Genomic DNA, 15,395 nt, shown 5'->3' with positions numbered 1-15,395 from the left:
TGCTTCAAGAATGGTCATGGATAGATTGACTCCTGCCTAAGGAAGTACCTGGAACCACTGCAATTAACCTTCCACCACAATAGGTCTACAGCGGATACAACCGCACTGGCTCTCCACTCTGCCTTGAACCAAATGGATGACAGCAAAACCTATGTCAAGCTCCTGTTTATTAAGTACAGCTCAGCCTTCAACACCATCATCCCCTCAGTACTAATCAACAAGCTTCAGAACCTCAGCCTCTGTACCTCTCTCTGTACCTGCATCCTTGATTTACTCATCAGGAAGCCACAATAGTGCAGATCAGAAATAAGTTCGCTCTCTTACTGACAGTCAACACAGGCACACCTCAAGGAGGCATGCTTAGTCCTCTACTCTACTCTCTCTACACTCATCACTGTGTGGCTAGGCACAGCATAAACATCACCAATAAATTCGCCAATGACATTCCTATTGTTGGCTGAATCTCAGGCGATGACAAGGAGGTATACAAGAGTGAGACAGATTGACTGGTTGAGTGCTGTCACAAGAACAACCTTGCAGTCAATGTCAGTAATACTAAGGAATAGACTTCAGGAAAGGGAAATCAGGAGAATGTACAGCAGTTCTCATCGAGGGGTTAGCAGTAGACAGCATGAGCAGCTTCAAGATCCTGGCTGTCAGCATCTCTGTAGATCTATCCTGGATCCAACATACTGATGCAATTACACGCCTGCTGCTATATTTCATGAGTTTGGGGAGATCTGGTATGTCACCAGACTCTTGAGAAGTACCTGGAGGATATTCTAACTGATTATATCTTCGACTGCTATGGAGGTGGCAATGCATAGAATCAACAAAGCTATGGAAGGTTGTAAACTCAGCCAGCTTCAACATTGGCAGTACAAGCCTCCACACCATCACAAACATCTTCAAAAGATGACGCCTCAAGAAAGTGACATTTATCATAAAAAGACCCTCACAATTCAGGACATGCCCTCTTCTCATTACATCAATGAAGAGGTACCGGAACCTGAAGACACACATTCAACATTTTAGAAACAGTATCTTCCCCTCTGCCATCAGATTTCTGAAAGGTCTATGGAAACTACCTCACTATTTTGCACTTTTTAAAATGTATAGCTATATTCCTCTTGAAATTTATAGCAATTTTTATGTATTACACTGTACTGCTGCAGCAAAACAAAAAAAAATTCATGACATATGTCAGTGATAATAAATATGACTTTGATTCAGTAAAAATAATTACATTAACTTAACAGAATAAAGACAAAAGCAAAAGAAATTAACTCTCAAACTCCGGGGAGCAAAGAATTATTTGCCTCAAATAAATTTTGTCACTACTTCGGAGAAACACAAAATACCATTTTTTCCCTCTTTCTTCCATCAACCATCCTCTCTTGGATTAACCTTTACTTAACAGCTCCATCCCTTCCTCCCACCTTTGTACTGGCTATCTCCCTCTCTTTCAGTCCAGGCAAAGGGTCTTGACCCAAATGACTGTCCATTTCCCTCCTCTGTTGCTGTTTGACCCACTGAGTTACTCCAGCATTTTGTTCATTGCTCTGGATTCCAGCATCTGTAGCCTTGTATCTCCAAAATACAAGCTCAGTTCGACAGAATACTTGCAAAGCACATTGCACATGTTGAGATCAGAGATATGACCTCAAATGTTAAAAATGGATTAGGTTTTGCAAAGTAACAAGGAAATTAACAGCAATTGTTGATATTTTTAGAACTTTTAGGGAATAAGATGCAAAATTAAATAAGGGTCTGTCTATTGACTGCCTCACTACTGAATGTTTTCTATTTTTAAAGTGCTTGTTGCAATTGCTTTACTTTTCCTTATTCTCTTTCTATTTTCTCTTAAGCCCATTTTTCTCCTCTCCATGGTTATAATCGCATTGAATTCACCCACTCTGATTTACACTTGACTCTAAATCTTTGCACGATTTATGTCACAATTCCTCAATCAGGACTCAGATACCACGTTTGAACACACAGTTTGAGTAACTTCACCAAAGAGTTGAATAAAAAACAAATATACACATGCAAAGTTAGATACTTTGCTCCAGCAAAATAGGTTGTTTTTCAGCCCAAACCCACTGCTCAGCTACATGTACAAAGGGAGGGCCATGGCAAACCAACTACTCAAATTAACACTGTTTCAAACCCAGACAGATAATGACTACAATTAAATTCAAACTGATACAAGAAAATTTAACAAAATAACTCCCACAAGCAAAAGATATGAAACATGTTTTGATGTAAAATAGTGTCACCTCAATAGCACTAATTACAAATACAAAAATCAAATTCAAACCAAGGATAAAAATAATTAATTTTTTTTATTTGAAAAACTGTTAATACTCCATTTATATGGAGCACATTGGTTATACAATCAAATCAAATTGACAGTAAGAATGACGTATTTTTCCTGGTTAAACCTTCCTTCCTATACAGTTTTGCATCAATCTGCCATAATGCCTTCTGGAAAATGGACATTAATACTTCACTTCAAGAACTGGGCCCAAGACAAAACATAAAACTGTAAAGTGTATGTCTAATTACATATGCACAATTTAATAGAAAGGATTTTATTTTGAATGAGTTGCTTAAATAGTACATGTCAATACAATCAGCACAAAAGGGCAATTAATCAAATTACTTCTGCTTATTGCTATACTTGCATTGTTGGTCACTGACTTTGTTGTCTTTTCTCCAGAGTAATGAGAGGTAGAGAACTCATTATGTAATAACTGCGGTCTTCATCAATAATCAGTGACAGTTAAAGGTAAAATATATGATCAAATGATAAAAATAGTGCCAAGGAAGGAGTTTCAGAAAAATATACAGTACAAGTCAAGAAAGAAAAAGAAAAAAACATGGAACAAAGAACAACATTCACAAGTTCCACCCAATAAATACAGATCCATAATCATTTACATCCAATTTAAAAATAACCTTGAGGACAAAAGTAGGCTAATGTTGAAGTGTCTGAATTTCAGAACATTAACTAGTTTCAAATTTGGCCTCCCAGTATCTATACCAAACAGCAAAATAAAATTTTGAGCAACACACATTGAATGCTGGAGAACCTCGGCAAGTCAGGCAGCATCTATGGAGGAGAATAGACAGTTGAAGTTTTGGGCCAAAGCCCTTCATCAGAACTGGAAAGAAAGCCAGAATAAGATGAGAATGAGGTGTTGGTCTTCATTCTGAGTAGTCTCCAGCCTGATTGCAGGTACAGCAATGTCTCCAACTTGGGGTACTATCTCTCCGACATCCTTCCTCCTCTTTTCTCATTCCCTATACCAGTTTCGCTCTTACCCCTTCCTTTTTCCTCATCTGCCCAACACCTCCCTCTGGCTCCTCTCCTCCTCCCCTTTCCTCCATCAGATCGCTGCTTCTTCAGCCCTTTACCTCTTTCACCTATCTCCTCCCAGCTCTTTACTTCACTCTCCTCTCCCTCCCAATGTCCCCCTCATCTGGTCACACCGAGCAGTTGCCAGCTCATACTTCTTCCCCTTTCCCCAGAAGCTTCTGCTCCCTTCTATTTGAGTCCCAATGAATGGTCTCAGCCTGAAACGTCGGCTGCTTACTCCCCTCCACATATGCTTCCTGACTTGCTGAGTTCCTCCCATATGTTGTGTCGGTTGCTCAAGATCTCAAGCGTTGGCAGAATCTCTTGTGTTTATGAAATAAGATGTTGTTTTCTTACAGTATACAGTAAACATAAACAAGTTCCATTTTGTTTCCACCAAGACCCTCAAATGAAATGATACCGAATGAATCTAACCATGTATGTGAAGAAATATGCCAATCATGGTACAGGTGCTCCCTTTTTTTCGAGCGTTTGCTACCCAAAGAGGATTTCTGCTTTTACAAAAAAACAGACACCCACTTTATATGTGTGTTTATCCTGAGAAAGACTACCATGACAGTGAAGCATTGTGCGGGCAGTTGTGTGCGCACACGTGTACGTGCATACACATGTAGGTATGTATGCGTGTAAGTGCATAGGCGTGCACGTGCCGATTTTTTTCTCCAAATCGATTTTGGCTTGGTGTCTTCCCAATTTTGTTAAGTGAAACTACACCGTAATACAATATTTCTATTTTATATTGGCTGTATATTTATCAATCATTCCTGCTTTTACTATATGTTAGTATTACTTTAGGTTTTATGTGTTATTTGGTGTGATTCAGTACATTATTTTTTGGGTCTGGGAACGCTCAAAAATTTTTCCCATATAAATTAATGGAAATTGCTTCTTCGCTTTACGACATTTCGACTTCAAACGGTTTCGCAGGAACTCTCTAACTTCAGATCGCAGGGGAAAACCTGGAGTAACAGCTGACCTGAAATGAACCAAGAGTTTTAAAGTCATGTTTACAATGAAATTCTTCCTGATGGTCACAGGTTTCCTTCAATTAGACTGCAGCATTTACAGGCAGCCCCCGGGTTATGTATGAGTTCCGTTTCTGAGTCCGTCTTTAAGTCAGATTTGTACGTAAGTCAGAACAAGTACATCCAGTATTATTTAGCATCAGTTAGTTAAACGTTTGTCTTAGTATATAGTATATATTTTACCTTTCTATGCATATAAAACACTTAAGAAACGTATGTATTCCAATAATTAAACCACTGTGTTGCTTAGTAATAATTGTAGCTTTCATCGGGGCAGGGCCTTTCACATGCTCCATTATTCTCACTTTATCCGTTATCCTTTAAAACTGTTCTGATCGTTGACCGACTGTAGCCTAATGCTTTTCCAATGACTGATGGTGTTTCACCTCTTTCCAACGCTTTATTATTTTGAATTGCGATCGCTCCCGTCAATGGAACAGAAACACTGCGAGCGGTGGGTCCCGACCTGCACCGGCTCCCGAGGTCCGCTAGGTCCTAAGGACCACAGCACTAAATTCCCCGGGTCCTAAACTGCACCGCACTGAGACAGGTTAAATGGGACAACTGGGGGCTGTGCAGGGTTTGGGTATTTGATCCTCTACAATATTCTGTGTGGGAATTTAAACTAGAGGTGGCAGTGTTTTTCTTTTACGAGGTCGAGTTGCGAGCTTGACATCAACCTGGCACGGATGGTACGGGAGTCACTGGCTGGACATCAACCCAGCACGGGAGCGGTCTGTCACCAAATCGAACTCGGGAACCTCTGGTCTCCAGCCCTGTGCTGATCTGACTGCGCCACTAGCTGACTGGAACGGGGGAGGGGCGGGGTCAGGGTAAATCTTACTAAGAAAAATTTAAGCCAAATACAAAGTTAAACGCTCAGCACAGTGTCAACAGCAACGACTTAAAATGGCAGACAGCGTTGCAGTCCGACTTCAAATGGCAAATGGCGTTCTCCTTCCTCGGTTCATAAGTATGAGTTGTCCGTAAGTCGGACGTTCGTAACTCGGGGACTACCTGTACTACTATTTCCAAATGTCAAGTAATTAAAACACGGTGAAAGATTTGTCTCAACGATTCCCACCAAACCCATGTTGCATGTAGTGATAAAATACTTCTTGTAAGATGTCATTTCTGAGCACATTAAGGAAGAAGGTGCAAAACCAGGCAACCACAACAAAGCTTTCAAATAATAACAAAATATAACCATGACTATAATAGCAAAATTAAAATTCAATATTTTACCTTAAAAATAACATCATATAAATAAGCTATACAGCTCAGTCCAAGTAGAAACAAATCACCTTATTTGTTTTAAAATCACAAAATGCTGGCAGAACTCAACAGGCCAGACAGCATCTTTGGGAGGAGGTAGTGACGACGTTTCGGGCCGAAACCCTTCATCAGGAGTGAAGTAACATGGAATGGTGGAGAGGGGCTAAGAAGTGGGGGACAGTTACTTCACTCCTGATGAAGGGTTTCGGCCCGAAACGTAGTCACTACCTCCTCCCATAGATGCTGTCTGGCCTGCTGAGTTCCGCCAGCATTTTGTGTTTTTATTTATTTCCAGCATCTGCCAGATTCACTCGTGTACCTTATTTGTTTTATTCTTTTTTCCTCCACTTTCCTAACCTAAACCTAATATTGATAGTGTTTCAGCTGCAATAACTAATACCAGTAAAATACTCTCCAGTCTCCCATCTCTTTAAAAAGAAACATTTCTGGTTTCTACATGAGATGTCCTACACTGAATCCCTCATTTGACCAAACAAAGAAGTTTAAGATTTCAAATGGCTTTAACACTCTAAATTAACATACAGAGCCTGTAACCCATAGAATAGCACAGCAGAAAATCAGGACCTTTAGTTCACTCTGAATCTGACCATGCCGATTCTGTGCCAACCATAATGCCAAGTCAAAGTAATCAACTACTTGCCCATGGTTTATATCCCTTCATTTCCTGTCCGAGTCACGTGCCTGTCTAAATGTCTCTTAAACATCATTGTCATAACTGCTTCCACCACTTCCGCTGGTAGCACATTCCAGACAAATAGTACTCTCTGTGGGGGGAAAAAACATGCCTTGTTAATCTGCTTTAAATAATGCTCCTCTCACCTTAAAACTGTGCTGTCTAGTATTGGACATTTTCATCCTGGGAGGAAAAAAAAACCTCTCTATTCTGACTACAACAACCATGATTTTACATTCTTCAATAAAGTGGCCCATCAGCCTCTGAAACTCCAGAGGGAACAATCTAAGTTTCTTCAACCTTTCTTTAAAGCAAATACTCTTTAATTTAGTCAACATCTGGTGGATCTAAACTGCACCCTCTCTAATGCCTTCACATCCTTCCTGTAATGCAGTAGGCAGAGCTACAGATAATACTCCAAACTTGGCCTGACTAATATTTGATGACTTGCCAACTTTTATACTCAACATACTGAGGGATGTTGAGCCTTCTTTACTACCCCATCTATTTATGGTACCTTGTTCAGGAAGACTGGAACCTGCACCTGATTATCCCTCTGTGCATCAATTGTCCTATGGGTCCTACCATTTACTGTCTTTCCTCTTGCATTTCACTTCCCAAAGTGCAACCCCTCACACGTCTGGATTAAACTCCATCTGCCATTTGTCTGCTTACATTTCCAGCCAGCCTATATCCAGCTGTACTCTTTGACAACATTCCTCACTCATCAAACTCTGCCAATTTTTGTGTTGTCTGTAAACTTCCTCATCGCCCCACATACATTTTCATCCAAATTAATTATATATATCACAAACAAGACATCTTGGCAATGTTCCTTGAAGAACACCACGAGTCACAGACCTTCAGTTAGAAAACTCCTCCCCATTATCTCTCTTCTAGGGTCAAGTCCATTTTGAATCCAATTTACCATGAAGGACCTGGCTGAAAAGTTTACTAACACCCATGTACTCAACATCCACTCCCTTACTCTTATCAATAATTTTAAAACACCTCCTCAAAAATATGAAGCATTTGTAAGACGTAACCTGCCTTAAACAAAGCCATGTTTTGTTCCAATTGCTTTTTCAAATGCAAACACATCCTATCCCTGTCGTCTCTAATAAAGTTCCCTACCACTAATGCAAATCTCACAGCCCGACAATTTCTGGATTATCTCTACTGCCCTTCTTAAACAGAGTTGTCCAGGACTTTGTCTTTTGCTGAAGAGGTTAGAAAAATCTTTGTCAAGGCCCCAACAATTCCTCTCTTGCATCTTTACATGAGACAGATCCCACCAGACCCCAGAGATTTATACAAATTCATTTTCTTCAACAGCCCAAACAAACCCTATTTCTTGATATCCACATGCCCTAAAACATCAACATGTCCCCTTCCCTCATCCCACAATTCGCCATGTCCTTTTATTTGGTTAATACTTAAGTGATGTACCTCATCCACTTCCTTGTGGTCCAGGCATGAATTTCCTCCTTTGTCCTTGAGTAGCCCTACCCTGATTCTAGTTACCCTCTGGTTTTTAAACAAATGTATAAAATGCCTTGGGACTCTCTTTAATCCTACCAGCCAAGGGTATTTCATGTCTCCTTTTAGCCCTTCTGAATTTCTGCTTAAATCCTCTTCTGCTTCCTTTAAGTTCTTCAAAACCCCTGTTCCATTTCAACTTCCTAAACCTTACATATGCTTCTTGTTCTTTTTGCCTAAACTCCTGTCATAGAATTTGATATTAAGATTTTTTCAACCTTAAATGAGCTCACCTTTTTGACTCTTTATTAACATTATTTACCTTTTCAAGTGAATGTAATCCAGAAGACACTTGGATGATAATTCAGAGGTTTCAAATTTCCATTCTTTCAAAAAAAATTCATATTACAAACAAAAATATTAGTTTATGTGCTTTATTTCTTCAAGCACATATCAGTGCAACCCTTTCATGGTATATTTGGAACAGGTTTCAAATCTAAAATGGTAATTCAAATTATAGACTACGTCAGAAAAATATCTAACAGATTTTTTACACTACAAATAACAGTGCACTGATGAGGTCTTCTCGTAAAGTGAAGAAGTATTTGCAAGTAAATTGTCAAGGTCAGAGGAAAAACTCAATCCAACCACAAATAGAAATAGAATGCAAGTTCAATATTAAAGAAAAGTAGAATGGAGATATCCAAGCAAAACCATTTACTATTATTTGCTGAACTAATCATTCCAGAACAATGAGTTTAATCCTTGGCATCTCCTCAACAATGTGTCCTGCAGCTATCTTCAGATGAGACACATGTAAAGCCCTCCTGCAGGCAAACAGTTTGAAGGCAGTTACTGTCTATAGTCAGACTTCAAAACTGTTCTGAAGAGCTACTGCCCCTCCACAATGAAAATAATCTCCAAAGAGATTTAAAATAACTTTCCACTAAGAAATATGACTGTAACACTGAATCTTGCTAATTTTAATGGTTAATCAAACTTTTCCACAATAGTCCTGTTACTTATGGACAACTTCAGCTAACCTGAAAAATAGTAATCAAAAGATTACAAGTGGTCACTTCCAGAATGGTACGTTAACAGAACTTCACCTTCTAGGTTAAACAGATGTTTCTATTATTTGAGACACTATTTCAGAATACAATGATAAACTGAAAAGTGTAGAGAAAGAATTTATTCTCATTTAAAAAAGAAAACCAGACTGCATTCACATTGTTAACTGTAACACATGTCCTATGATGGTTTTTTGGAAGTTTTCGGTGGAAATCATAATATTTAATAATTTATTCCAGAGGATGACCAATGATTCCTGGCATTTTAAAGTGATAAAATTATTGCTTTATCAATTACTACAATAAAAGGATGGCATTAGTTTTAGATCCACTCTGGTCTTCCAAAACCCAGTTAGGAGCTCCATTTAAACCCAATACCAATCCTGCACCACATGTTAAGCACCAAATTTTCAACATGGCAAAAAGGGATGAGTGAGACAGCCATGGTTCGGGTGAATTCAATACATTGTCAGAGTTGAAATTAATCTCATCCATGTAGTTAGAAGGCAAGCCTGTCCACAACATCCTTCCAGTGATCTGGGTTTGTATTAATCTTTTAGACCTGTTTGCCATATTTTCAGAAAATGCAAACTAAATTCAGAAGAAATTCAGTTTTTAATCATTCTGGTACCACACTCAACTCCAAAGGCAAGCAAGCAACTATAGCCAAATAACCTACACAAGTTTATAAGCTGATCTTACCTGCTGGCAGCATGGTTCAGCTCAGATTTAGCTATAGTATGAAGACACCCCTGAGAAGACTGTTGGTTGTACCCTGAAACGACTACACGTGTGAACACTGTATTAGCAACCCTCAGTAATTTGTTCTAGATTTAACACAAGAAATTCAAAAAATAATTTATTAGTGGCAAATAAATAAGTTCATTAAGTGTGTCAAATGGAATTTAGTAAACTGTACCATTCCAATTCTAAATGACTAAAATATGAACACAGAAGAATGGCTGTCATATTATGAGGTTTACCATGGCTATCATGGAACAGAAATGCTTCTTGACATTTACAATTATTCTAAAACTTCAAACTTAAAGCAAGAGCTTCTACATGAACACTGAATCTTGAAGCAATTACAAACAAGCTATTGTGTACAACACCACTGATTTTAAATCCAAATTTATCTTTACTGATGCCATCAGATTAACATTAATAATTTAAATCCAAGGTTACAATATTTACATCCATATTTACTTCAGTTATTGGTAATAATGAAAACAAAACTTTAGATCAGAACCAATAAGAATCCTACAAAGATCAACCAAAAATCTATTGTATTTTACATATTAGCCATCAGCAGCAAAACATGCAGCACAATATAAAACAAAACTAAAATTAAAAACAGGAAAGCCCACCTGCTGAGTCTCTCTAGCACTTTCTACATTTAGTTTAGATATTCAGTATCTGCAGGGTTTTTTTTGCTTTTTAATGAAAGAATACCATTACATGTAGTAAGGCTTTTACAAGCTAGCTTTAATTCGTTTCTACATCAGTGTTTCAGATAAAGGAAAAGTGCAGGGAGAACATCCCTGCTGATTGAGTTTCTCCATTCTTTGGTTTACAAAAGATCACCCTCCATGGCTACACAAACTTCCACACGGCTATTCTACTTAAGAGTTATTGAGGAATGCATGCACGTGCCAATGGGAAAGGGATTGCTTTACACAATGTCCTTTTATCCTTAGGAACATTAAACAGATTCCAGAAGTTTGGAATAAAAGCTTCCATTCTCTGATCCCTTTAAGATTTTAATGAGAAAATAAGTTTGAAGAGCTTGAACCAGTTCTTTATGGGCACATACCAGAAGAACAAAACCAGCAAAAACTAGACAGCAACCGAAACCAGTGAAATTTGAAGCAAGGCTGAAAGAGTATGCAGTTGTCTTTTCCTTAGTTTGCCTGAGCTCCAGAACCCATTCTCATTTCCATTGTCTTGTCTGACCCAAATACAAGAAGGTGATAAAGCATTTATTTCTCAGTCAGCAATAACCCATAAGTTATTTATATACAAGAATGAGAGACTGAAAACATTTTTCAACACAGATTTGGTCAGTAAGTTGTTCATATAGTATAATAATCAGTGTATTCTGAATCAAGTGAGAATATAACTTCAAGCATTTAAAAATGCTTTAATTCAACTGAGTTCTGGTATCAATCGACTCAAAGGGCGAGTCTTAAATTGTGCAATGACAACTCATGAGATCACATTAGCCCAACAGTACACTCATCTTCTCATTTGTTTTTGTTTACATCGTGACTTCCATTCATTCAACTTCAAATTCTGCACAACCTTTTATTTCTATTTTCACTATGAATAAATTTGCTATCAAGCATGTTAAACATGAAAAATCCAATTTTGCTGGTGTTTTATTTACTGGATTCTAACAGTAAAAATAAACAAATTTACATCAAATTTCACTAGAATGTTTACTGTATTGCCAGTCATGAAGCAGGCTTTTCCTTCAGTGTTAAGCTAGCATTCCAATTAAACAGAGAAGAAATGATGGTCTCTGAACCCTTGAAATGGTTTTAACTTCAGAATGTTGAATAAAGATTTTGATATATATCTGTTATACAACCAGCAATGTTGCACCTCAGTTTATGACTGCTTTTATTTTAGTCACATTTAATTCACCTGTTCAAGCCAACTTTTCCTGCCGTGCTCCATACTGTGCGTAATTCAAACAACAGGCCTTTTAATAATGGAAAGTGTTTTCCCTCAGGAAGTCATTCTCGGTTGCATTGTGCAATTGAGATTGATGTCCTGAGGGAAACATTTTCCATTCCAAATTTACCTACACTAAACTGTTTTTTTTAAATCAAACGTACCTGAAATATATAACAATGGGGCAAAAAATAATAAAGATTTGGAAGAGCCAATAATTTCCCTGACTTCTCAAGCAGCTTATTCGGCAAGTTACAGAATCATGAAGATGTTATGTTCAACAACCAACAATAACATTAACTAATCACAGTGAAGGCAGTGAGACGGTCACTCTGACACTAGACTAGACGTGTGTAGGAGAATAAATTCAAAGTTCAGAGTTTGATAATTTGTCATATTAGCACAACGAATCCCTACAAGGAATTAATTAGGTATGCAAAAGAGGAAGATTTACCGTAAAAGGAAACATGAGATTACTTGGGACATATAGCACACAAACAAGTAACTCAATTCAACCAGTCCACGCCTGCGCTCCCCTCAAACCACGTCCTGCGTTTGTTCGTCCTAGTTTACCATCAGCATGACACTCTTTCACCTATTTGCTTGTCCAACCACCGATATAACATTCGTTCGAACCATTAATTACAGTAGTAAATTTCACATTCTCATCAGTCTGCGAAAAGAAGATTCTTCTGAACGCTACACTTCGTGACTATCCCATATTAATTTCTTCTTGTTGTGCACTTATACACAAGTGGAAACATTCCCTCCATATTCACACTGTGTAAAACTACAATTCTAAAAGCTTCTATTAGGTCAATGCACATCCTTCTTTTCTCAAGAGAGTAGAGATACAGTCCCTGGCATCTTGGTGAGCTTTCTACACTCTCCCTCACGTCTGCATATTATATGCTAACAACAACCAACGTTTCATAACAGATTTGGTCTAACTTCCCTTCCTTTCAAACTGATCTGTCCAGAAATTAAGTCTGGCATACATCCTCTCCCTCCTTACTTTCTCCCCCCCCCCCCCCACACACACACACACACACACACACACACACACACACACACACACACACACACTTGTTGCCTCACCTTCTCCCTGTCTCACCCACCTCTCTTACCCTCTGTCTTCCCCATTCCCTCTATCTGTCTGCACCCCCACCATTCTCCATTTTCCATCTCATCTCTCTGTCTTGTACAGTGGCTTTTTAAATAACATATTTCTCCAAATGAACTCCTAGATATTTGCTGCCAAGTGTTGTGACAGGGCAACTTGGCTGAGAATAACAATCTAAATCAAAAATTTATGTATACAGTATCACCTTATTTACTATCACTGGACAGGTCTGATGGCAAAAAAAAATTATATGCCCTTTATTCTTTTAGTTCATCAGCATGCATGATTTTGAATTGCAAGACTATCGTTTAAAAGAACACAACAAGCAGGTATTTTGTTGAGCACTGACTGTTTTTGTCGATGGCTTGCATTACAAACTTAAAATGTTTATATTTTGTCAAAGGTGTTCTAAATATTTCACAAGGAAGGAAGGTTAAGCCTAGTTTATGCAACTGGACACTTTCCAAACCCAAGGTCAGAGCTTGTTTATAAAGTAGCCCCAGCTTTCAATCATATGCTTCCATTTTTTAACTATTTTTTGAGAAGTGATTTGACATGGAAGATAGTTGATAAAATGAATAATTTGCATAATGACAGAGCAAAATAGCAAATGTAATGGGTGATTAAAATAATCAACATATTTACATATTGTATTTGTTGCAGTAAGACTGTTGATACTTTGAAGCTAGAAGTCACTTGACTATCTTCAGTTTTCCAAGGTTTGCCTTAAAACTCTTAACTGGTTACCCACAATGGTATTAAAGTAAATATAATTAAAGATAATTTTGGTAGGCACAATAGGTATTACCTTTTCCAATTGACTGATTTTGCGCAGCATTTAAACATTCTCTCCTGTGGGTTTTTCTTTCTAACCAGAATTTATATATTTATCCCAACTGGGGGCAGGAGAAAAATGACTTGTGATCTTAACTTCACTGTCAGTAAAGATGGGAAAAACATATTAAGTAGTAATGTTCAAATGAGAACTGGACAAATACTTGAAGGGTCAAAAATACAAGGCAAAAGGGAATGGGACCAATTGGAGTATAGCACTGAAGCAGTGTCACAGAGCGGCATCTAAATATTTAAATGCCTTCTCTCTGCATTGTACTATTTATTCAGGTTTCTGAGAGAGATGATACTCAAATCCTTGGATTAGCTAGAAGTTAGAATGGTAAACAATACTCAGAAAAACATTCTGCATCTTCCTCACAGAAACAAGAGATTCACAATCTACTGAGGGCAAGATCTGTGACATTTGGGGCTGGCAATTCAGAGCGATACAAATAGTCCAGGTATGACCTCTGGAAGGTCACTGCAAGAGCAGAGAGGCAATTCTTACTAAACTGGAATCATGGACAAACATGGCAGGGTTTGCTCAGTAATACTTCTACAGGGCAAGATCAGTTAGCAGAAGTGACAATGACCCATCACTCCCAGATGAGTTCAATGTCTTTTATGTATGTTTACATAGAGAGAACTATGACACACCCACACAAGTCTCCACATTTCCTGATGACTCTGTAATCTGCAACTGGATCTTTAGCTTCCTCCTCGGCAGACTTCAATCAGCGGTCTCACCTCACGGACCATTAACTCTGGTGCACATTAAGGCACAATGCTTAGCCCCTCCTCTATTCCCTCTCCACGTGACTTTGTATCCAAGCACTGCTCCAATAGCATACACAAATTTGACAAGAACATCATTCTTGTTCAATAAATCATAAGTGGCGATCAACTGGAATTGGTTTATGTGTCACACATACTGAGATATAGTGAAAAGTCCATCTTGCATATTGTTCATACAGATCAAACCATAACATGGTGCACTGAGGTAGAATAACATAAAACAATAACAACACCGAAAACTAAATGTAACAACTACAGAGAAAGTGCAATGCATGTAGACAATAAGGTGCAATATCATAATGAGGTATACTGGGAGGTCAAGTGTTCATCTTGTCATACTAGGGAAACATTTAATAGTCTTCTGGCACTGGAGTAGATGCTAAGCCTGGACTTGGTATGTACATTCAGGTTTTTGTATCTTCTGCCCAATGGAAGAATGGAGAAGACAGTGTGTCCTGGGTGGGTGGGATCTTTGATTATATTAGCTGCTTTACTGAGGCAGCGAGAAGCATAGACAGCGTCCCTGGAGAGGAGGCTGGTTTCCCTGATGTGCTGAGCTGTGTTCACAACCCTCTGCAGTCTCTTGCAGTCAGTGCATTGGAGTTGCCATACCAAGCTGTTAAGCATCCAGACAGGTTACTTTCTACGATGCACATGAATCAGCATGCAGAAGCACCCGGTCGAGTGCTGCCACAACAACGATCTCTTAGTCAACATCAGTAAAAGTAAAGAAATGATTGTTGACTTCAGGAAGGGGAACATACACCAGTCTGTTTTGGTGGATCGGTGGTGGAGAGGGTAAGCTGCTTTAAATTTCTGGGTGTTAACATGTTGGTTGACGTATGCTGTGCCCAGCACATCACAAGGAAGATGCCCCAGTGCCTTCACTTCCTTAGAAGGTTAACGTCACTGAATATTCTTCTACAGATTTGAAAGAATCTTCATTGGCTGCATTGTGGTCTATTACAACAATTCAAATGCACTGGAAAACAAGGAACTGCAAAAAGTGGACCCAGTCAAATACATCAGTCAGACCCCTCCT

At 38.5% G+C, this 15,395-nt stretch overlaps 1 protein-coding gene across 5 annotated transcripts in view; it reads right to left on the bottom strand.

Annotated features, from left to right (window-relative positions):
- The window catches only part of znf423 (zinc finger protein 423), a 392,953-nt gene that overhangs the window by 355,038 nt on the left and 22,520 nt on the right, over positions 1-15,395 (bottom strand). Inside the window, exon 1 of one of the 5 annotated variants that reach the window (XM_059992899.1) lies at positions 11,572-11,616. The exons of 3 other annotated variants lie outside the window; for them this stretch is intronic. Coding sequence is in view for 1 of the 2 variants with exons in the window: in XM_059992898.1 (XP_059848881.1) it covers positions 9,628-9,640 (13 nt within the window). In the remaining variant the exon portion in view is untranslated. Of the gene's footprint in view, positions 1-9,627; positions 9,728-11,571; positions 11,617-15,395 lie in introns of those variants that run through there. One more of the 5 variants, XM_059992898.1, reaches the window with a different exon arrangement.

The sequence above is a fragment of the Hypanus sabinus genome, chromosome 17, assembly GCF_030144855.1.
Source record: "Hypanus sabinus isolate sHypSab1 chromosome 17, sHypSab1.hap1, whole genome shotgun sequence".
Lineage (NCBI taxonomy): Eukaryota > Metazoa > Chordata > Chondrichthyes > Myliobatiformes > Dasyatidae > Hypanus > Hypanus sabinus.
Note: the sequence above shows the minus strand (reverse complement) of the source record. Positions and strands in the feature narration are given on the sequence as shown.